Here is a 21,992-nt window from a genome sequence, read left to right on the forward strand (position 1 = left end):
CTCATATATATTTTTTTTATTGAATGTTAATTTTGAAAATCTAATTGTTGGGTTGCATGTTCTTATTATATCCCTTATGATTGCAAAATTTTAAGAAGATACAAATTAATAATTATGTCATCAATCAAAATGTTTCAATTTCAAGTTTTTGTGGTTTAAAATTATGCATAAAAAATAAGTTTATCAATTAAATAGTAAAATACATTTGATTTAAACGAAATTTAACATATATGTTAAGAACATATTTTTTTTTAAAGAATTTAAAGAAGAACATATAATTCAATGGTTAAATTTTTAAAATTCACATATAATAATAAAAAGATATATAATAAGTTTGAAAGATTTATCACCAAACTTTGTTTATAAATTGAAAGAGGTCTTTAAAAAAAGAAAAAATTGACTTCCTATTTCTATTGGCCAGCAGTGCCAGGTCAGTACTATTGAATAATTTCACAAAACGAAACGACGACGTTTTTTTTTTCTTGGGTTTTCTCCCGTTGGCCGTTGGCATTTCCTTTCTTTGATAGTTGATCGATAATTGATCTCCGGTGAATCAAAATTGGAGTACACTTTTTTTTTTTTGGATGATCAACTGGAGCACACTTAGACTTAAGCAACACGGGTGAGAATTGAATTGAAAGATGGATCAAGCAGGAAGACAGGTATTCACGGTGGACCTTCTAGAAAGATACGCCGCGAAGGGACGCGGAGTTATAACTTGCATGGCCGCCGGCAACGACGTCATTTTGTTGGGCACCAGTAAAGGCTGGGTCATCCGCCACGATTTCGGCCTCGGCGACTCCACCGGTTCGTTCCTACTTTCCATTTCCTCCAATTTCTGAAATTCAATTTTTATTTATTTTTTAAATCTTTTCCCGATTCCACACAATTCAACACTTTCTTTCTTTCATATTGTCAATTCCATTAAAAATGTCGTACTTAGTACACAAACCTCCCACTTTTGCGGGGCTCCGCCTTTCGCCTAATTTGTTGGAGAGGGAGAGTTGATGCGTGTTACTAATAAAGTAATTTTTTTTCTGATATTTGTGTTATTGGTTTTATTTGAGGTATGTTTTAGAGATTGATCTGTCTACGGGTCGACCCGGAGAGCAATCGATCCACAGGGTGTTTGTTGATCCAGGAGGGAGTCATTGCATTGCCACTGTAGTTGGTAGTGGAGGTGTTGATACTTTTTATACTCATGCCAAGTGGATTAAGCCTCGAGTTTTAACCAAATTGAAAGGTCTTGTTGTCAATGCCGTTGCCTGGAATAGACTACTCATTACTGAAGGTAATGTTTTATCCATGCCTTGTTTGTTTGATTCATACATGGGGATATCGCCAAACATTTATGCAGTTTGATTTTGTTGTTTTAAAACACAGCTTCGACAAAGGAAGTTATTCTTGGCACGGATAATGGCCAACTTCATGAGATTGCGGTCGATGAGAAGGACAAGAGGGAGAAGTATATTAAGTTTCTGTTCCAATTGGGGGAACTTCCCGAAGCTTTCATGGATTTACAGGTCTCTCTTTTTCTGTGTTTTTCTTCTGAAAGCAATAAAAGAATAAGGATTTTTATTTGCTAGTTGCTGCATATTTCTGACTAACTTGCGTGTTCCGTTACACAAGAAGCAACTAAGAAAGTTTTTCTTTGGATAGTAGTAATTTTAATGCTTTGGTTTGTTGAGTTGCGTGCATTTGCTATGTATCCAGTTGATTTGGCTTGTTGGCCATGAATTTTCTGTCAGAAAATGCCTAATCAGCTACTGTGGATTTGCTCAAGCTCTTCAAACCTTGTAGGTTTTGAAGATTAAAGGATTCTTTTGCTTGTTCTGACAGATGAACTTGTGAAGTACCTGTAGGGGGTCAAAACACTGGAATGCCATCTTTATGTTTTGGGGGAGTGGGGGTAATTGGTTGGGGGCAACTGGGTTGCTAGGTATTGGAATGGGAGCTAGATAGATTAAATTAAAGCTGTCTTGATTTTCAGAAATTGACACTACAGTTTATTCGCAAAAGGAATTTATCTGTGTACAATTCTAAGGCATTCTGTTTTGGTTTCTTTTTTTCAATTCCAGATGGAGACAGCTAGCATAATGAATGGAACTAGATACTATGTAATGGCTGTTACTCCTACACGACTTTACTCTTTTACTGGGATTGGATCCTTGGAGGTAAGATTAACTCTAACACCCAATTTTTACAATGAACATGTCTGACTCTATGGTGGGACAATTTGTTATCTACTTATAGCTTCTGTCTTCTTATTGTATAATTTGAATTTTATGCTTATTGATCATTTTAAATATTTAGACTGTTTTTGCAAGTTATTTAGATCGTGCTGTGCATTTCATGGAGCTTCCCGGTGAAATACCAAACAGGTAAATGCATTTTTTATTTGAACATTATTTTGAATAACTTATTTACAAAATCAGACACTAAAACTGTAGAGGCTGGAGTATTCTTTTATACTTACATTGGAAGTTTGCTTCTCTTCTATAAAATCTATTATTTATGGTACTTGGCATTTCTTTTTTAGCTTTCTGAATATGAGGTTTCCCTGTGATTTTGGTTTACTATCAGTGAACTGCATTTCTACATCAAGCAACGAAGAGCTGTGCATTTTGCCTGGCTTTCAGGAGCTGGTATCTATCATGGTGGCCTAAATTTTGGAGCACATCATGGGTAAATTTTAACATTATTGATTTTCTAGCTTTCATGTGAAATTGGAACCGTTCATTTACACTATTGGATTTCTTACTTTAGTGGGTGCTATGTGGTTTGCCTTTTGGAATGTGCTCATTGCACTTCCCTGATATAAGGAGTGGATTGTTTATTGATTTGTATCAGCTGCAGTTCAACTATGAAATTTGCTTTGTTTATTTATGTATTTATTAGTTTTTGTTTGGAAAACTCTTGGGCAGCTCTCCAAATGGAGATGAAAATTTTGTGGAGAACAAGGCTCTATTGGACTATTCAAAATTGTCTGAAGGTGCTGAAGCAGTTAAACCGAGTTCTATGGCAGTGTCTGAATTTCATTTCTTGCTTCTTATTGGGAATAAGGTCAAGGTGCGTATTCACTTAACTAGTTGACACTCTTAATTTATACTTATGAATGTGCCCTTTTCTTGTCAACCTTATGAATGCTCCAACCTCAATGCTGGTAATAAGTATAATGTTTTGGACTACTTCTATTAATTAATATGAGGTACAGTAATCTTGCATTATCTTTATAATGAGGTTTCGTCAGTCTTCTACCTGAAGTTTCCTACATATAACATAATACATTTATTCCGTTTTTCAGCCCTATAACTTCTTTTCTAAGTCCTTTGAATGTTTTTTTTTTTTTTTTTTTTGTAGGTTGTGAATAGAATTAGCGAGAACATCATTGAGGAACTTCAGTTTGACCTAACATCAGAATCAGTTTCCAGGGGTATCATGGGATTATGTAGTGATGCCACTGCTGGATTGTTCTATGCATATGACCAAAACTCTGTTTATCAAGTTTGTATCTTCTGATGACTTCATCTATTCTATTTTTGGTCCATGTCACAGTAGAAAATACCTTTCTCCCATACTGCTTAATTTAAGAATACCATGCCAGGTGTCTGTCAATGATGAAGGCCGAGATATGTGGAAGGTTTATCTGGACATGAATGAGTTTGCTGGAGCTTTGGCAAATTGTCGTGACCCACTCCAGAGAGACCAAGTATACTTAGTACAGGTCAGACTAATTGATTTTATTGCAGTTGAGCTCTTGGTTGTTCTGATTAAATGCCTCTTTTGTAATTTCTTCTCACAATTTTTTTTAATCCTTTAAGGACAGCATATATGTATCAACTAAATCTTGTTATCTGAGTCATGTATAATAGAGTGATTTGTGGTGCAGGCTGAAGCTGCATTTGCCTCCAAGGATTATCACAGAGCAGCATCTTTCTTTGCAAAAGTGAATTATCCATCACTTGATCTTATTCTGTCATTGTATTTAAGTTACAAATTTTGTTATTTTTACTTGATTCCTTATGAATGAACTTAGTATTTTTACTTTGTACTTCCTGCGTGCTTGGAGCATTTGTCTTAATAAAATTTTTTAATTAAAAAAAAAAAAAAAAAAAAAAAAAAAAACCTAAAAAGGAAAAAAAAGGAAATTGATTCCTTATGAATGAACTTAGTATTTTTACTTTGTACTTCCTGCGTGCTTGGAGCATTTGTCTTAATAAAATTTGTTACTCATCAAAAAAAAAAAAAAAACCTAAAAAAGAAAAAGAAAAAAAGGAAATAGTGAAACATACCAAACATCTTTCACCTGTTGAGCTCAGAAAGATTTTAATTATATCTATAAACCCTAAAGCGTTACTACTGTCTGATTTCTCAGACATCAAATTTCTTTTTTTGGATAAGTTTTATAATGCAAAAGTGTTTTTTTTCTCTGTCAACAACTTTTTGCTATTATACTTGACTAAAATGCAAGCTGTTGTGCCTCATCCAGGCAAAGCCACCTGATCTGCAGATGCATAATTGACTCCTCCCTCAATTGTGCATAGTCTCATCCCCCATTTGAAGGATAGTAAATTTTGATTTATTTAATTTTTTTCACAAAGATATTGATTTCAGTTGTGATTCTTCTGAATTTGAAAATGTCTAACATACATGCAACTCATTCTAATTCTTAATTCATACACTGTTCTCCCCTTCGTACCAGTTTTTCATGCTTTTGTTAATTGATTCCTCCCTCAATTGTGCATGGTCTCATCCCCCCTTTTGAAGGATAGTAAATTTTGATCTATTTAATTTTTTTCACAAAGATATTGATTTTCAGTTGTGAGTCTTCTGAATTTGAAGGTGTCTAACATACATGCTACTCATTCTAATTCTTAATTCATACCACTGTCCTCCCCTTCCAACCAGTTTTCCATGTATGTGTTGTTGATTACTATTTCTAGCTTATGTTGGAGAAGAAGACACCTCTATTGTTCACTCTATCTTTCTTCACTTTCTCTTTCAATGGTCCTTTGTATCTTCTGGTGCCTTTATTGCAATTATGTTGCTGGCTTGTATCATTATCAAACTGGCTCTGACTCACTTGTTAACTGTCTTCTGAGGTAGCATACTAGATATAGTTCATATAACTCTGATCAGTTAATGCGACAATATTGAAACTTTTAACAGACCTGAGAATATACAGACAATTCTTTGTTGGTGAAATCACATAAATCATGAATAATATTTAACTGATGATGCGTTTTTCTTTTAACTTGAGAGCATTATTCTAGTTTATGTATATGTGTGTGTGTGTGTTTTCTTCTTGTGTGTTAATTTTATTTATTTATTTATTTATTTTTTATCTCTTGTAACTGACAGGAAATGTTTTGCAGATTAACTATATGTTGTCATTTGAGGAGATCACTCTAAAGTTTATTACCATAGGTGAACAGGTAGTTGGAATACTATTTCATTCTTTTGGCTCAATAAATATGTAGGGAAATTCAATATAACTGCTTTTTCTGCTGCATGCAATGTATCATGTTGGATGCAAGTGTAACCCAATTTTGGAAGTTCTTGTATGTCAAGTTTATATGTTCCTTCTTTTTTGATTTTTTATTATTTTGATTTTGATTTTTTATGTTTGTGCTTTAGCAGATGTAATGCTGGAACTAGGGTTGAAGTAGGGAATATAGATTTTATGTTGCCTTTCATGTTAATTCCAGTTGGTCAAATATCCTTGACCCAGTGCACATTTCTTTTTACTGCAAGGCAAATCATTATGAACGTATGTAGAAAAATCATGAAAAATGCATATTTTAATCTTTGACTTATAACTGCTGCTAGGTGTGTAAAATTCTCCTAACTTCCATGTGGATGTAAGCTGTAAAAAATATTATGGTAGATGTATATTACATACAATATCTGATATATAATTTATGACTTTTGTCTTTGAGCCTTCCAAAATTATAATTATGAGATTGCATGAGTTTAGCTAGACGTCCTTTAACTGGAATAGCGAAGCATACATTTACAATTTTATATTTTGCTTTGCTATCTTGCAGGATGCCTTGAGAACTTTCTTACTCCGGAAGCTTGATAATCTTGCAAAGGATGATAAATGCCAAATAACAATGATCTCCACTTGGGCTACTGAATTGTACTTGGACAAGGTTTGCTTCTTTCTATACTGAATTGTACCAATGCAATCTCTTTACCTTATTAGAGTATTTGGTATGTTAAGGCTCCTAAGAGGGTTTCTTTCTTTGTTTGTACTGGACCATTATGTGGGCATATTCCCTTAATAAACCACCATTACGTACTAAAAAAAATTGCGTGAAAACCATTTTTGAGACATGTGAAAGAAGATTAGGGGTTTTAGTTATCTTCAACATCACATGTATTGTATCATTTGAAAATATATTATCCATCCCTTGACTACAGTGATTGCAAAGCATGGATTATAATGTTGCCATTTTTAAAATTAAATTTATATTTCATCAATTATTTGTAGATAAATCGGCTGCTCTTGGAAGATGACACTGCCGTGGTTAATCATGGTTCAGAGTACCAATCAGTTATTAAAGAGTTCCGTGCTTTTCTTGGTGATTGCAAGGATGTATTAGATGAAGCAACTACAATGAGACTTCTGGAAAGGTAATTGTTAATGCAATCTGCTATAAATTGTTTGCCTCCCTTGAATACATGTGTCTGAACTATTCTTTCTAATCTTATTCTCTGACCCCTGTGCCCACCACCAAGAGGGAGGTGGGGAGGAGAGGGTGTCACATTTGCATTTGTTATCAGTATCTTAAATCTCGTATGTTCTGTGATGGTGTATTGTAAATAAATCGATTAGAAAAGTGCAAAAAGGGACACAAACCCTAGCACAGGGGAAGCATACAAAGGAAAAACCAAAACAAGAGGGAAAAAAATCAATTAACATTTAAAATTCAGCTGATATAAAAAATCTAGAAAATTAGTCAAAGAAGTTGAAGTGTTAGTGCGAGCTTGTAACCTAAGCAGGGGCAAACAGGTAATGGGACTTTGCTTTTTTATAAAATGAAAAAAATTTGATATTAGCCTATCCCCACTCATTTACACTGTAAGACCATTGACCTTTAGGTCAAATGGCAAATTATGTGTCGAACACCCCCCCCCCCCCCTCCTCCAAATAGTTTTTTTGTTTGATAAGTAAGAAATATTATTTATTCATTAGCCTCCAAATAGCCTACCAAATTTCAACCCTACCATACTTCTAAAATTTTCTAGTCCAACAAGCCTATAAGCTAATCTCAGATCTTGGCATCACCCAAATCACCCCAAACAAACATAAGTCTTGTGCATTCTAGTAATGTAGGAATAGGTGATCTATGGACTCCATCTGATTTACACACAACACCAATTAGTGATTATGATACCTCATCTTTGGAGGTTATATAACGTTAAGATTTGATTCATAGTAGCTGTCCACCCAAATAGGCCATACAAGGATGAACTGTGACTCACCACATACCTTGCCAAGAGAATTCTGTCATCCCCATTACAGTAGTCCTTGATATGGAAACCATGACCTTTGGAAAGAGACCATAGCGGTTTGTTTCCAACATCCTGAAGGATTATAGCAGTAAACAACTCATCTAAAAATAACATCATGGAATCAAGCTCCCGATCTTGAACCGGTCTCAAAAAAGGAGATTTCCAATGAATGTCTCCTATAGAACAATCCAAAAAATCTACCAGCATAGCACCTCTATCCCTTGCTATTAAAAAGTGTTTTAAGATTAATTATTTTTCAAGGACCAAAGATCATTCTAAAATAGAATTTAGTGTTGTTCCTTACCTCCTAGTGAATAAGCCTAACAAAAGTAGCCCACCCATTTTTGATGTTCTTCCATAGGCTTACTCCTCCCCCATATCCATATCTTTGCAACTTATGTTCCAATAAAGTTATAAACTAAATAGAACTAAACTCCTGCCCCAAACCACCCAATAAAAAAGTCTTGTTGGAATTTTTTTTTTTCCCATTCTGTTGGCTAGGCCTGCAGGCATAGGGAACAAAGACAAAAAATAAGTGGGAGCCTAGAGAGCGTACTCTTTATAAAAATAAATCATCCTTCATATATATATATATATACACACATATATATTAAAAAAAAAAAAAAAAAAAAAAAAAAAAAAACTTCCAGCTAGCCAATCTGCATTCCATTCACACTAAAATCCCATCTCAAACAGCCTTGGATTTAAAGTGAGCACTCAAGGGTAAACCCAAATATTTCAATTGCAAATGGCATGCATTACACATAAGAATTTCAGCTAGCTCTTCCAAATTTGTTACCTCACCCGCAGGAGCTATCTCAGATTTGTTCATATTAAGCTTTAAGCCTTAGACAACTAAGGGTGTGCCTTAAATACTGAAACTGCATCACAGAAAATAAGATAGTCATCCATGATAAATAATGAGAGATCTTCATAAGAGCATCGCTAGCTGTATCTGCAGGAAAACCTGATAGATAACCCTGTTCTACAGCCTTAGAAATCAGCCTGATTAAAAGTTTCCACAGCAAAACCAAAAAAAGGATAGGCGATAGGAGAACCCCTTGCCATATGCCTCTAGTACTTTCAAAAAATTCTCTAGGACTACCATTCACCAGAATTGAGAAGCGAACTATGGAAATACAAAAGGCTATCCACCTTCTTTACTTTTCCCCAAATCCATATCTTTGCAACTTATGCAAAAATAATTCTAAATATACATGGTCATAGGGCTTTTCCAGGTCTAATTTACATTACACCCTTGGGAGCCCTTCCTTTATTCTACTGTCTAGACATTCATTCACAATTAAGACAATCTAAAATCCGCCTTCCTTGAAAAATGCAATTTGAGTATTAGAGAGAAAGTCCCCTCACAATTTCCAATCTGTTTGAGAGCACCTTAGCAATGAATTAATGCATACACTACCTACAAGGCTAATAGGGCTAAAATTCTCGACATTTACAGCAGTTTTATTTTATTATTATTATTTAAATCAGAGCAATGGATGTTGCTTCTAAGCTTTTTTCAAACATATCTTTCTCGTGGACGTTTGGAAATAACTCCATAATGTTGTCCTTCACCATAATCCAACAAGTTTGAAAGAAGGTTACAGAGAAACCATATGGTCCAGGTGCCTTCAAACTCTTCAATGCTTGCAAATCCTTTTCATCCTCAAATGATCTCTCTAGCTTGGCTGTTGTATTAGCATCAATTGAATTAAAAGACAGTCCATCCAACTTGGGTCTTCAGTCTTCTGGCATACCGTTTAGATAGATTACTATAAAATTGCAGTATTTTGTTCTGGATCTCATCTTGGTTCTATGTGACAGATTCAACATCCCTTAGTTGTCCAAGTTATCCTATAAAATTGTTACCCGTGTGAACTGGCCAATCTATGCAAAAACTGAGTATTTTGATCTCCCTCCTTAAGCTATAATGCTCAAGATTTTTTATGCCAACTCATCTATTCTAGAAGAATCACCTTCCATAGTTCTATCTTTGAAATCTCCCGTTTACTCAACTCATTTGCTGAGAGAATCCACTCTTTCTCTAAGCTGTCCATCTTCCAAACTTCCTCTACTAATTCTTCCTTTTCCTGCTTACATCACTGAACTTCACCTTATTCCATATCCTCAAATCATTCTTCAAAGGCTTTAGATTTTTTGCCAAGACAGAACTTGGTGATCCTGAAAACTAGTAGCTGCACCACCAATTTTGAACTTTCACTACAAAACCTTTAACTTTCATCCACATATTCTTGAACTTAAAAGATCCTCCTCCACTACTATTTATCCCATTGCTAATAAGAAGAATAGGGAAATGGTCCTACAAGAGCTAAGTGAGTGATAGCCTTTGATTCAATTGCTAAAGTGCACTTCCCACTCTGGTGATTTAAAAAAATCTGCCAATTTTCAACATGGATGGAGGATCATTGTTATTAGAATACGTGAAAGCGCCCCCTTCTAGAGGAATATCTATGAACCCATGCTCTAAAATAAAATTAGAGAACTCCCATGTTGGAGAATGGCCCCTTATAGCTCCCATACTTTCACTCTGGAATTTGGTTATAGTGAAATCACCTCTAATGCACCATGGGTCCCCCCACCAATCATACAACCCACTAGTTTCTCCCAAAAATAATTCTGTCCGAGTCTTTGTTGGGGACATATATTCTGTAGAAAATCCAAGAATAGTCGTCATGTACATGTTTAAATCTACAAGACATAGAAAATCACCCACTGCTTCATCAATTCTGAATACCACATCTGCTTTCCATTCCCTCAGTAAGCATAACATGTCTGCTTCAGACATGCTCTCTAGAAATTGACTCGATTTTGGTGTCTTGTAAGCGTACTCCTCTCTTTCCATTCCCTCGGTAAATCTCTGATCCTTAATTGCTTCTCTCCTTCATTTAATCCATGCTCATTCCAAGAATTTATATTCAGCTACATGATGATTCAACAAACAAGACCCTTCTCCTTTTTGATCTAATGCCCTTTTATACCCTTTCCTAGAATCATATTTTACAGAGTAAAATAAATTCAGCACCCTTTTCCTCATACCTTAACTTTTCTGGAAAACCAAAGGTTTTTTCTTTGGGCAGGAAGGGGGGGGGGGGGGTGGGGGGGTGGCTCAAGGTCAAATTTCATGTTTGGTTGATTAGTCCCAAAATTAATTAGCAAAGTATAAGGTGGGAAGTTGCTCAATTGCCCCAACATCTGGTTGATTAATAATCATGGAGACCAAGTTCTTACCTAGCTAGCTTGAAATTTGTAGTTTGTAATTAGCTTTCTTATTATAATGCATGGTATTAACTGTTAACCCTAAAAAGTGTTATTTTAGTTTACTTACTCATTTCTTTGTTATATTGACTATTGATGCAGCACCATGCTTTATATTGAAAAGGCAAAACTCATTTCTTATGCATGTAAACCTCTCATAAATTTCTAGTAAAGTTAAAGAATGCTAAAAACTTTTTTTTTTCTTTTGGAATGTGCTACAGTTATGGTCGGGTTGAAGAACTAGTATATTTTGCTAGTCTAAAGGAGCAGTATGAAATTGTTGTTCACTACCATATTCAGGTGCTTTCTCGAAGCTTTGAGTTTCTTGTGGAATGTTGTTGTCACCTGTTGCTACTACTACTTATAGATTAACTCTTATATCCTTTTTTTTTTAAACTTAAAATAGTGATTGTTACATTTAGACTCACACTTTCTTAAGTGTAGCTTCTGATTTTAATTTTCTCGTTCATAGTCATGCTATGTTTTTCCTTGTTGATGTACTTTCAATTCCTTGTAATTCTTTACTTTTTCTAAGGTTCAGCTTTGAAATCTTTTTGGGTCTCACGTAGTTGTCTAATGCAAACACTAGGTGGTCTTGGAGATTTTTTTTTGGGGAAACTTAGTCCAGCCTTTGTAGCTCCATGTGGTTTTTAGGTTTGTTCTGCCCTCCCTAATTTTATTAATAGCAAAAGGTCATAACCCTGAGGAATTTTCTACACAGAAGCCCTACTAATAAGTAGCGATATTCTACCAGCATTGAGAGGATATATGGTACAAGTCCAAGAATTACCTAATACTTATCCTCCTTTGGCAGATAAACCCTGGACTGCATACCAAATTCTAAAGATTCTTAGAGAGGATTCCTTTGCCTTCTACTGCATCAGTCCAAAGATGGAATAAAATTAGATGTTTTGAGCTTAGTGTTTTATCCAATGGGATTTGAAAGATGTTTTTAGTAGAGAACAAACACTGGCACTCTCCTCAAACCAATAACATCTTTCTCAACTCTTTGATTTCTAGTAAGGAAGCCCCATAATATTGAGGAGGCTGACAGACAACTCTCCACATGACATATCAGGAGAGGGCATTGATACAGACAAATCTCAATATACCATACCTGTGCTTGTTGCCTCTGCTATAGGGTCCCACACATATTAGCTTTTGCTTTAAAAATCCGGGCACTTGTGAGTTGTGCAGTTTCTCTTTGGCTCAAAAGAAAATGAATAAAGAGTGGTGGACGTTTTTTTTTTTTTTTTGATTGGTAAGTTTTCACACTCAACCAGTGGGCGTTAGCCCATGACCTTACCCTCCATGCTTTCTTATCGGATAGGAGGTGCTGTTGGAACTAGGGCTTATGGGTGAGTGGAGGCTAAAATTAGAAGCTGATATAGTTATTTGATTATCCAGTGGGTGTTAAACCCATAAATTTACCCTCCACCCTTTCTTATAGGGGGAGGAGGTGTCATTTGAACATAGCCATGGCCTTGGCTGCGTGCCCACGTGGCTGCCATGGCCAAGTAAATCTTGTTGAAATTAAGTTTAATAATCTTCTTGCAAATCCTGGAGTATGGACTAAAATTTCAAATTACTATCCAAAAAATTGGGGATTAATTTTTAAAGTTGCACTCACTGAAGAAAAATTATGTCTCCATCACTACTTATAGTTGTCATTTTTTCCCCTCTCTCTCTCTCTCTCTCTCTCTCTCTCTCGGTTTTGTATTCAGCAAGGAGAAGCAAAGAAAGCACTTGAAGTACTTCAAAAACCTGCTGTTCCTATAGACCTTCAGGTAGGATAAGAAAATTTCAACACTGAAATCTACATGTTGGGTGATTTTTTCCCCACTCTGGGCCCTCCCTAATCATTGAACTCTTTTTTGCAGTATAAGTTTGCCCCAGACCTCATCATGCTTGATGCATATGAAACTGTGGAGTCATGGATGGCCACAAACAACCTGAACCCGCGGAAACTGATTCCAGCAATGATGCGTTATTCAAGTGAACCTCATGCAAAGTAATGTGCACCTACTTGTATCTTTGATCAACCATATATTCCTTTCAGATTCATCACAAATTTTTCGTGATAGTAGCATTATGTTGTAATGTTCATGGTTAAACTTGCATGTGATCCTGGAAATTGTCGTAGTTCTAAATTTGGTCAAGATTATTGATTCAAAGCAGTTGCAGCTAACACCTGTATCTGGCATGATTGCTTGTAGTGGTAATGAATTTTTATTTCATTTGGCTCTTCACCTTTTCCAATTTTTAATTTGGTAGAAAGGAAATGTGTTGAAAAGACCTAAGCAGCAGTGCGAATAGTGTACATGTTAAGAGACATCAAAGACTTAACATCATCTGGTGGAAGAGAAAGTGAAATAAAATCTATGTAGAGGCTCTTTACTTGATACATTAAATGCTCTGGCCAAATGGTAATTCCTTCTTCAATAAGAATGGCTGAAGAGTAAGGTTAATCAAACACCCGAGAAAACTAACCCAATCCAGATCGGACAGTTTTGCCGACTCAATTAGTTGAGAGAGACTGGATTTAAGAATGCAAAACCTGATCATTTTTTGTTAGACATTGGGGCCTCATCCTATGAACCTGATGCACCCAACCAAATGACACCCCTATGACCTTCACCCATTACACCTCCCTGATCATCACTGTTTCACTTCCATGTCCCCACTTTGCCTCCTTTCTGTCCTTTGCCCCACCTTGCCATCAACCTTTCGAGGCCCATGTCCCTCACAATATGATCTATAATGAGATTCAACAGAGATCTTTGCCAAATCCAACAGAGATTGCTTGTTGGCCTTGACACCACCTAAAATTGCTGGCATTGACAAGGTGAACCAGCAAAACCGCAATCTGATTGTCAACATAACCTTCCTGATCTGTCTATAACCTGCATCTTCCTAGTTGGCAGCAGTTGAGCTATCTTCAAACCTGATGTGATCAAGTTGGTTGGCAAGTTGACACTTATCCCAAGCCTGACCTATCCGTGATCGCTCCTAAGGTGAGGTCATGGATCATGGATTCAATACCCACTGGGTGAATATGTAACTTGCCAATGGAAGAAATCATCAGTTGATACATTAGAAAATTTGTGCATTTCTTGTGGTAAAAAATGGTACTATTGGTCATTTTTTAAATGCCGAGATTTTCAACTCTTCACCCCCTTGAATCCAATGGATTCAATAATTCTTGCAATGTCAAGCTCCTTAGCTTTCTATTGTTTTGATAGGCCTCTCTGATGGTCTATGTGGTTATATTTGTACATATTCCTACTCACCATTTATTATGGATCTAGTATAAATGCAAGCAAAGTAGCCTGCTTACTTTCCAAGTAGTGTATGTTCGAAGCAAGGAGCCATTAAAAACTAGACCATGCTTTTAGGTTTTGCTCATAAAAAGCAAATTATGTCTTTGTCCTAAAAAAAAAAAAAAAAATTTGGTTTGATTCAGCGCTGAAATTAATGTACTGATGACGTGGCATGAATTCTTTGGTTGGGGGGGGGGGGGGGTGTAGAATTTATACATATGTCCAGGGAGCTCAGACAAGGTATTTACTTCTGAAGCCTTAAAGGCATCTATATGATGTTCCAGGAACAAAAAAAAAAAATTTATTCTTTTGTTTTGTTATTTGATTCATGAATTTTGGATGTGGAGCATTCTCTGATCACCAATTGAGATTGAGGATATACTCAGTTATCTTCTGTGTTATATTTTTGCCTTTTCTTTGAAATAAATTACAAGTACATTTGGATTTGAGTAGTTATAGTACTTTGCTTATGCCTCGACAAATTCATATTATGGAGAAAATTACATCTTGTCATTGTCTGATACAACACTTAAATTGATAAAAACCAACATTAGAAGTTACTATGACCTTTTGAAGTTCTGTTTCTGTTTAGGGCTTAGCTATGCATCTAGACTTTTTATTTTATTTGTTTATATTTAAGTATAAACTTTGTATTAATGGTTTATTGCTACTATATATCACATGCAGGAATGAAACACATGAGGTCATCAAATATTTGGAATACTGTGTTCATCGTTTGCATAATGAGGATCCTGGAGTTCACAACTTGCTTCTCTCCTTGTATGCCAAGCAGGTTGATTTCCTTACTTTAGAGTTTTGAAATAATTTTTGTACTATATGCTTTTAAGTTAATTGCACTGTAATTCTTTTTTTCATGCTCTATCATATATTATAATTAATGCACTCTGTATTGAATTATTGATGTCATGGTGTCGATGGAATATGGTTTGGCCGATGCATGCTATAAATCTATCAATATTTCCAAGCATTTTTATCAAAACTTCCTATGTCTCCCTTTTTTTATGAATTCAATGTCAAAATAGTATCTGAAATATATTTGATTTTTTTTTTTTTTTTTTTTATCATTCATAAATTGTTTTGATCATATAATAAAGTGGAAGTTAGTCAGTTTTTACAGTGACTTAAAGCTGACTCTTTTGTCACTTCTGAAACACGTGTATCCTTCTGTTAGTTTAAGATATTGTGGAGTGAATTGAATTTCTTTTGGGTTCAAAAATTAATTATTTCTTTTGGGTAAAATTCATGCAGTTATTATATATATATATATATATATATATAAATTTATATATTACTCTGGCATTTGTGTACAGTATAAATTACACTGCATATAGAAATTGAATTTTGTTTTTTCTTTCATATTCTATTAGGAAGATGATAGTGCACTTTTGCGTTTCCTACAATTCAAGTTTGGGAAAGGAAGGGAAAATGGCCCTGAATTCTTCTATGATCCCAAGTATGCCTTGCGCCTATGCCTCAAGGAAAAGCGAATGCGTGCCTGTGTTCATATATACAGCATGATGTCTATGCATGAAGAAGCAGTTGCTCTTGCTCTACAGGTAGCAATTTAATGCTAACAATTTTATTATTCTGCCTTGTTTAATTTGAATACGTTGTAGTTTAGTTTTTCCATAGCTGTTTCAATAGTTTTGCCCCCATTGGGGTTCAAGTGATAACCCAGTGGTAATGGCATCCTTTGTGGTGCACCATTTTTGTGGTTCTAAACACACCTTCCCCTCCCCCATTATCTATCTATCCGGGGGGGGGGGGGGGGGGGGGAAATCCCCCATTGGAAGTATGGCATTTTACCTGTGGGGTTTTGGGTAATTTTGTCATCAAAACGTGTTTGAACTTCTTTTTTTTAATAAGTAATAAAATTCTATTAATGGAAGAAAAGCTCAAATGGTAGAGCTTCTTAAAGAAGTACAAGATACCCCATAGTGCAACATTGAATAAAAGATGCAAATAAACTAGACTTAAGGTCAATGATTTCATGCCCTTGAATGTTCAACTATTCCATGCCCTTGGCGGTAAGTTGTGGTTGTTGCATCCTAATAATTGGAAATCTCGCATATTTGGAGGCTAGAAGTCTAGAAACTCGTTGGCTTAACCATACCCGACCATGCACTGTCTTCTTATGTGTGGAACGTATGCAGATTCTTAGGCAACATACTTGTTTTTAAACTTTCTAGTGGTTATCTTTGCTTTCACTTTAGACAGCATTTTTATCTTATGTAATTCTCCTTTTGGTGCATTAGGTTGATCCTGAGCTTGCAATGGCTGAAGCTGACAAGGTTGAAGATGATGAAGACTTAAGAAAGAAGCTTTGGCTTATGGTTGCCAAGCATGTTATTGAACAGGAAAAGGGGGCTAAACGGGAGAACATACGGAAGGCTATAGCATTTCTGAAGGAAACTGATGGCCTTCTAAAGATTGAGGATATATTACCATTCTTTCCAGACTTTGCTCTGATCGATGACTTCAAAGTGAGAATTTATCACGTTCAATTTTGTTCTAGTTTCAGTGATCACAACGATTCCATTTATACCTTGGGCTACAATTCTTCTTTAGAAAAATTGAACACTCCTTTTTTTTTTCCTGTTCTTGCTTCATAATTTATTTAAATCTATATTCACTAATTATTCTTAAGTTCCATGTTAGTTATATTCAACTGTTCTTTGTACAAAGCAACTCCATTTCAAATAATTCTCCTCCTCAAATACCGATTAAATACACTTCATTTGCCTTTAGAAGAATCTTTTCAGTTATATCCTCAAATCTCAGATGATTTTTAACATTAGCTCAGGCTAATTCCCTCCTTTCGATAATGGATTCTTTCTTCTTTATTGCCTGATCAAGTTCGGTGGCCATTTGCTGGTGTTTCCAATGTGGAAGAGCTTGCGGTTTACCCCCATATCTAATATTTAGAGTTATCCCTTTCATTGGTCTTCCGCATCTGGATTTCATCTTATGCCACATAATGAATGTATAAAAACCCATAAGCTTGCTATTTCCCCAAGGGTTAATGGGTTTAATACTTTCTTGTGCCTTGCATACAGTAGTTGAGCTGCATCCCTCTGTTGGTTCTGACTTAGTTTTCTACCACATAACTTCTGCTCTCTTGCACTTTTTTTTTTTAACAAATGCTTCAGTCCTAAAGGTTTTGAAGAAAACCCAAACTTCTGTAAGCTTTCCGGAGTTTGAAACTTATATAGCATTTCTTCAATGTGCCAAAAACAGAAAAGAATTTTTTCCTTATGTGCCTTTTTACCTTTCAAATCTCATTTTTATAACCTCATGTCAAAATTTCGAGGGTGCAATATGATTCTGTTATCTTTAAAAGAAAAAAAATATTGTTAAACAAATATTGTGTGATACATGTTCTTTCTGAAAGTAGTTGATTTTTTTAATAAAAAATTGAAGACGGCATGTGTCTAAATGATCCTATGTCTAATATAACCAACTTTTGGATTACTCTTGCTTGCTTTTTTTTAATCACTCTACTTGCTTTTAAATTTTTCTTTGGATGCCATTAGTTCTTTAATTTCTTTTATATGTATGTAGGAGGCAATTTGCTCATCGCTAGAGGATTACAACAAGCAAATTGAACTACTGAAACAGGAGATGAATGATGCAACACATGGTGCAGACAACATCAGAAATGATATCAGTGCACTTGCTCAAAGATATGCTGTGATTGAGCGTGAAGAGGAATGTGGGGTATAAATCATCCTGATTTTTAGTTGCCATGGACAAGCCAAAATTTAATTGAATAACGTTACAGTTGTTAGTTTGTGCTTGTTTGAAGATAATGTGAATTCACTTATGCACCACTTAGATTGGAGTGGAAGCAAATTATCATACTTCATATGGTTTTCTTTGATAGTGCTCCGTCTAATTACTTAAAAACTTTTTAGAGTTCCAAAACTGGTATCTCTGATTTAAATACCTATAATGGAGCAATCTCTTTGACCCCGCCACCCCTCCCCCACCATCTCCCAAAAGAAAACCCTATTTCTTTTCCCCCCATCAATTGAATAATGATTTAGGCGTTGAGAGTGATTCTGTTGCAATCTTTCTGATGCTTTCATTTCTTTATTACTTTTTTATTTACTGTGTTTTTTGCTTTGAAGTTGAAAGACACATCTCTCTGCCGTTGTGAACTGATTGAGTTTTTAGTTAGCTTTGTGCCTATATCTGAAATGTGACTTCTGCATCTGTGAATTATCAGGCTTGTAGGCGTAAAATCTTAACCATGGGTAGAGAGTACCAGATGGCTCGGGGTTACACATCCATCGGACCAATGGCCCCTTTCTATGTCTTTCCATGTGGACATGCCTTCCATGCCCAATGCCTGATTGCTCACGTGACACGTTGTACCAATGAAGCTCAGGTAAGTTGTGGTGCTATTACTTTATTGGATTTTAGCATTAGCATAAGTTTATGGCTATCATTGTTTCTGGTTAGTTTATCACTGGCTGTCAAAAGATTTGTGAGATGTATCAGAGATAAGTTTAGACTAAAACTATGATATATTTCTTAGATGACTAGTAATGTTCAGGTTTGTTAACTAGAGGGATCAGATTTTTAACATGTTCTACTGCAAACATCATCTGAAGGAATAATAATCAAAAGCTTTATTACTTATCAAAAAACAAAAATAATAATAATTATAATAATTAAAAGATTTGTTAAAACTAGGGGGGAGAAAAAAAAAAGTGATTTTGATTGCATTGACAAGCACATAGTTGAGACATATGGCCCCTCTGAATGTGAAGGGGTTGTACCACTTCATTTGTCTGTTTCCCTAAAATTGGTGGAAAGGAAAAAAAAAAAAAAAACTGGGAAGCTCAATCAATAATTTTGGGTCTGACAGCGAGTGTTACAGAATATCATGGGTAGAAAAATGTTCAATTACTTAAATTCTGTTTTGTCACTAGCTTCTGTCATTGTTGGCTTCTCACAAAATTGTATATAATTGAAACTTAATGTGCTTGGTACTCTGAGACTGAAGGAAGCACATGCTTTGACTGCTTTGATTAGAGCATTCCCATCAAGGGTTTTAAAAAATTTAGCATTTACCATCTCAAAAACCAACTTTATAGCATTTGACACATCACTTTACAATTCACCCTACATCAAAACTTCTATTTTTTTATCACTTTATTTAAATATTCTTTATTTTTTATTTTTTATTTATTTATTATTCTCTCTCTTGCTCTCTCTGTCTCTTTCTCCCTCTGTCAAAACCCAATAGCTGTAGAAGACTAGAACCTTCTCCCTCTCTCTAATCTTTTGCTCTCAAACCCGTGCTCCATGGCTGACCACCAAGCTCTGTCAGCCTAAAACACTTCTTCCCCCTTCGAGCTCTCTCTCTAAAACTGAGCTACCTCCATGGCCGGAGTTTTTCAAGCTCATCACCTCCAACCACAGCACTCAACAACCTCATTCTCTGCTCTATCTCTGAATTCAAACCCAATCCGAGCCTATCTAGACTTTGATCCCTTTGATCCAAACGAGACAAAGCCTCCCCGTTCCACCACTGAACCCAGCCAACGCCAATGCCAATGCCAACCACCGCACACGATCTCAGCAGTGGATTTGCAATGAGATTTTGAGGGTTTTTCAGTGGTTTGTTGCTGGGTTTTGGGGCTATTTTTGGTGGTGTGTACAGAGGGAGTTTTAGGATTGATTTTCTGGGTTTTGGAAGCTCCTGTGTTTTTTTTTTTTTTTTTGGTATTTTCTGGGTATTTTCAGTGAGGTTTTGGGTATTTTTTTGTGCTGATTTTCTGATTTTTTGGTTGGGTTTCTGTGTGATTGCAGTGGGGTTCTTTCTGGGTTTTTTGGTTGGGTTTCTGTGTGATTGCAGCGGGGTTCTTTCTGGTATTTTCTGGGTATTTTCTGGATTGCAGTGGTGAAAGAGTTGGCTGAGATGGTTTGAGGGAGAGGAAAAAGCTTGGGTGAGATGGTGTGACAGAGGAGAAGTGAGAGAGGAGAGAGAAGAGACTTGGGAAGGAGACAAGCATGGAAGAGAGAGAGAGAAAGAAATTAATAAAAAATGATAGCATGTTGCTACAGTGTGGTCTCAAAAATGAGAGTGCACTGTAGCAAGATGGCAAATTTTTTAGCATATGGCATCTTTGATGGAGTAGGTTTTTGGGGTTATAAATGCTAAAAATAGCATTTTAGCATTTTTAACACCCTTGATGAGAATGCTTATGCTGATACATTTAGAATGGATGTTTTTTGGTTTAAGATATGTTCCGGTAACAAGATCCTTCTGGCCCAGTCAAACTTATTTTCTTCTTTTTTTCCCTCCTGAATGAATGAACCTTGCAGGCAGAGTATATACTGGATCTGCAGAAGCAACTTACTTTAATTGGGGGTGAAGCAAGGAAGGATTCAAATGGTAGCCTAACTGAGGAATCCATAACCAGCGTGACCCCGGTAGATAAGGTCTGTACTTTCATGTGGTTCCTCATTTGCATTTTAGCAGCATGTATCTTTTTATGGAAATCAGAGGCCATGGCGCTATTCCTTTTGACCTGTACTTTATTGGTTCATATGGAGTTTGATACCATTTGAGAATGCATTGCTCTGAATTGCATCTGATTTGCATTTACTTCTAGTTTCCTTCCTTAGTAACAAGCATTTCATTGTTGACCACTATCTACCAATCAAATTTTTAGTAATGTTTGTTTTCACCCTTTTTTTGCTTTTGATTCTGATGCAATTTAATAGTTTAGCCTCTTCAAGAAAATGCTAAAAATCTCAACTTCATATATGAGTGTTTGAACACAAGCCTATTGCTTCTCAAAAGTTAAGCTTAACTGACTAATTTATGTCCAAATGATGGCCAGCTCCGATCACAGTTGGACGATGCCATAGCCAGTGAATGCCCTTTTTGCGGTGACCTGATGATCCGTGAGATATCTTTGAATTTTATCCTCCCGGAGGAAGCACTTCAGGTTGCTTCATGGGAGATAAAACCAAGTAGTCTTGGAAGCCAAAGGACTCTTTCTTTACCTTTATGATCATGTTGTCTGTCTGTGTATTCAGTGCCTCTTTTCCCCAGAAGTGTTATTATCTATGGTGATTTGCTATTTTGTTTCTATTGTTTTTTTGTTTTTTTCCTTTTTCGCAACTGTATTGTCTTAATGTCAATTTGGTCATGATCAATGGCCTTCAATGTATAATTTTTTTATGGAGCCCTGAGGTAGTCGGGTCAATTCCTGCCTTCTTAAGCGCAGAATTTTCCTTTTGTAGTAATGTAATTTCCCCAATGATTGATTTGTTACAGTTTTAATTTGTTTCCTATTGCAAAATGTTTCTCAACGGGTTTGTTTTTTTGTTTTCTAATCAACCATATTAGTAGTTGATGGAAGTTTAGGATTTTCTCTTTCTTGTTCTCGATAATGCAGTTCGAACACAAATGAAGCACAAACAATGCGTTTCAGTAAATGTTGTTTTGTGGGCGCAGGCTCTTCTTTTTTATTTCGAACATTATCTCTTTTTTCCTTCCTTAGTGCTCTCTTTTTTAAGGTTTCTGAAAATCGGACCAGATAGATAACTGAGAAAGAATTGGTTCATCATTCTCCAATGTAATTGCCAAATTGGAGTCCGGTTAAACCAATGATGTCATAAATAATTTTATAATTATTCAAATAAATAACATAAATATATAATAAGTATATGACTAATGTATTTACCAAAAAAAATGTTTAAACGTTAAAGAATACAATTTTAAAGTGAGTTTTCTACTCCTTATATTAAGAAAATAAAATTAACAAAATGTAACTAAACATATTAATACTATAATAATATAAAGATAAGAACAATTTTTTTATTAAATAA

The 21,992-nt window shown here is 35.5% G+C and overlaps 1 protein-coding gene across 1 annotated transcript; it reads left to right on the plus strand.

Moving 5' to 3' along the window:
- The first annotated feature begins 465 nt into the window (after positions 1-465).
- On the plus strand, positions 466-21,473 carry LOC126695466 (vacuolar sorting protein 18). Its single transcript, XM_050392221.1, has 23 exons — positions 466-807; positions 1,079-1,291; positions 1,384-1,523; positions 2,079-2,174; positions 2,314-2,381; positions 2,584-2,685; positions 2,925-3,069; positions 3,361-3,504; positions 3,605-3,724; positions 3,890-3,946; positions 5,376-5,435; positions 6,048-6,155; positions 6,497-6,639; positions 11,022-11,100; positions 12,525-12,587; positions 12,681-12,811; positions 14,808-14,913; positions 15,509-15,697; positions 16,397-16,624; positions 17,703-17,858; positions 18,370-18,531; positions 20,478-20,594; positions 20,999-21,473. The coding sequence occupies exons 1-23, from the start codon at positions 642-644 to the stop codon at positions 21,170-21,172; spliced, it is 2,967 nt and encodes a 988-aa protein (XP_050248178.1). The 5' UTR covers positions 466-641; the 3' UTR covers positions 21,173-21,473.
- Positions 21,474-21,992: the final 519 nt, after the last annotated feature.

The sequence above is a fragment of the Quercus robur genome, chromosome 8 (genome assembly GCF_932294415.1).
Source record: "Quercus robur chromosome 8, dhQueRobu3.1, whole genome shotgun sequence".
Lineage (NCBI taxonomy): Eukaryota > Viridiplantae > Streptophyta > Magnoliopsida > Fagales > Fagaceae > Quercus > Quercus robur.

What these genes read in the sequence shown, in the direction of transcription:
- LOC126695466 (XM_050392221.1), top strand. Translation starts at nt 642, where the DNA reads ATGGATCAAGCAGGAAGACAGGTATTCACGGTGGACCTTCTAGAAAGA. An exon ending in TTATTACCATAGGTGAACAG is followed by an intron (nt 5,436 to 6,047) that starts GTAGTTGGAATA and finishes GCTATCTTGCAG; the next exon opens with GATGCCTTGAGAACTTTCTT. An exon ending in CAGTTGCTCTTGCTCTACAG is followed by an intron (nt 15,698 to 16,396) that starts GTAGCAATTTAA and finishes TTGGTGCATTAG; the next exon opens with GTTGATCCTGAGCTTGCAAT.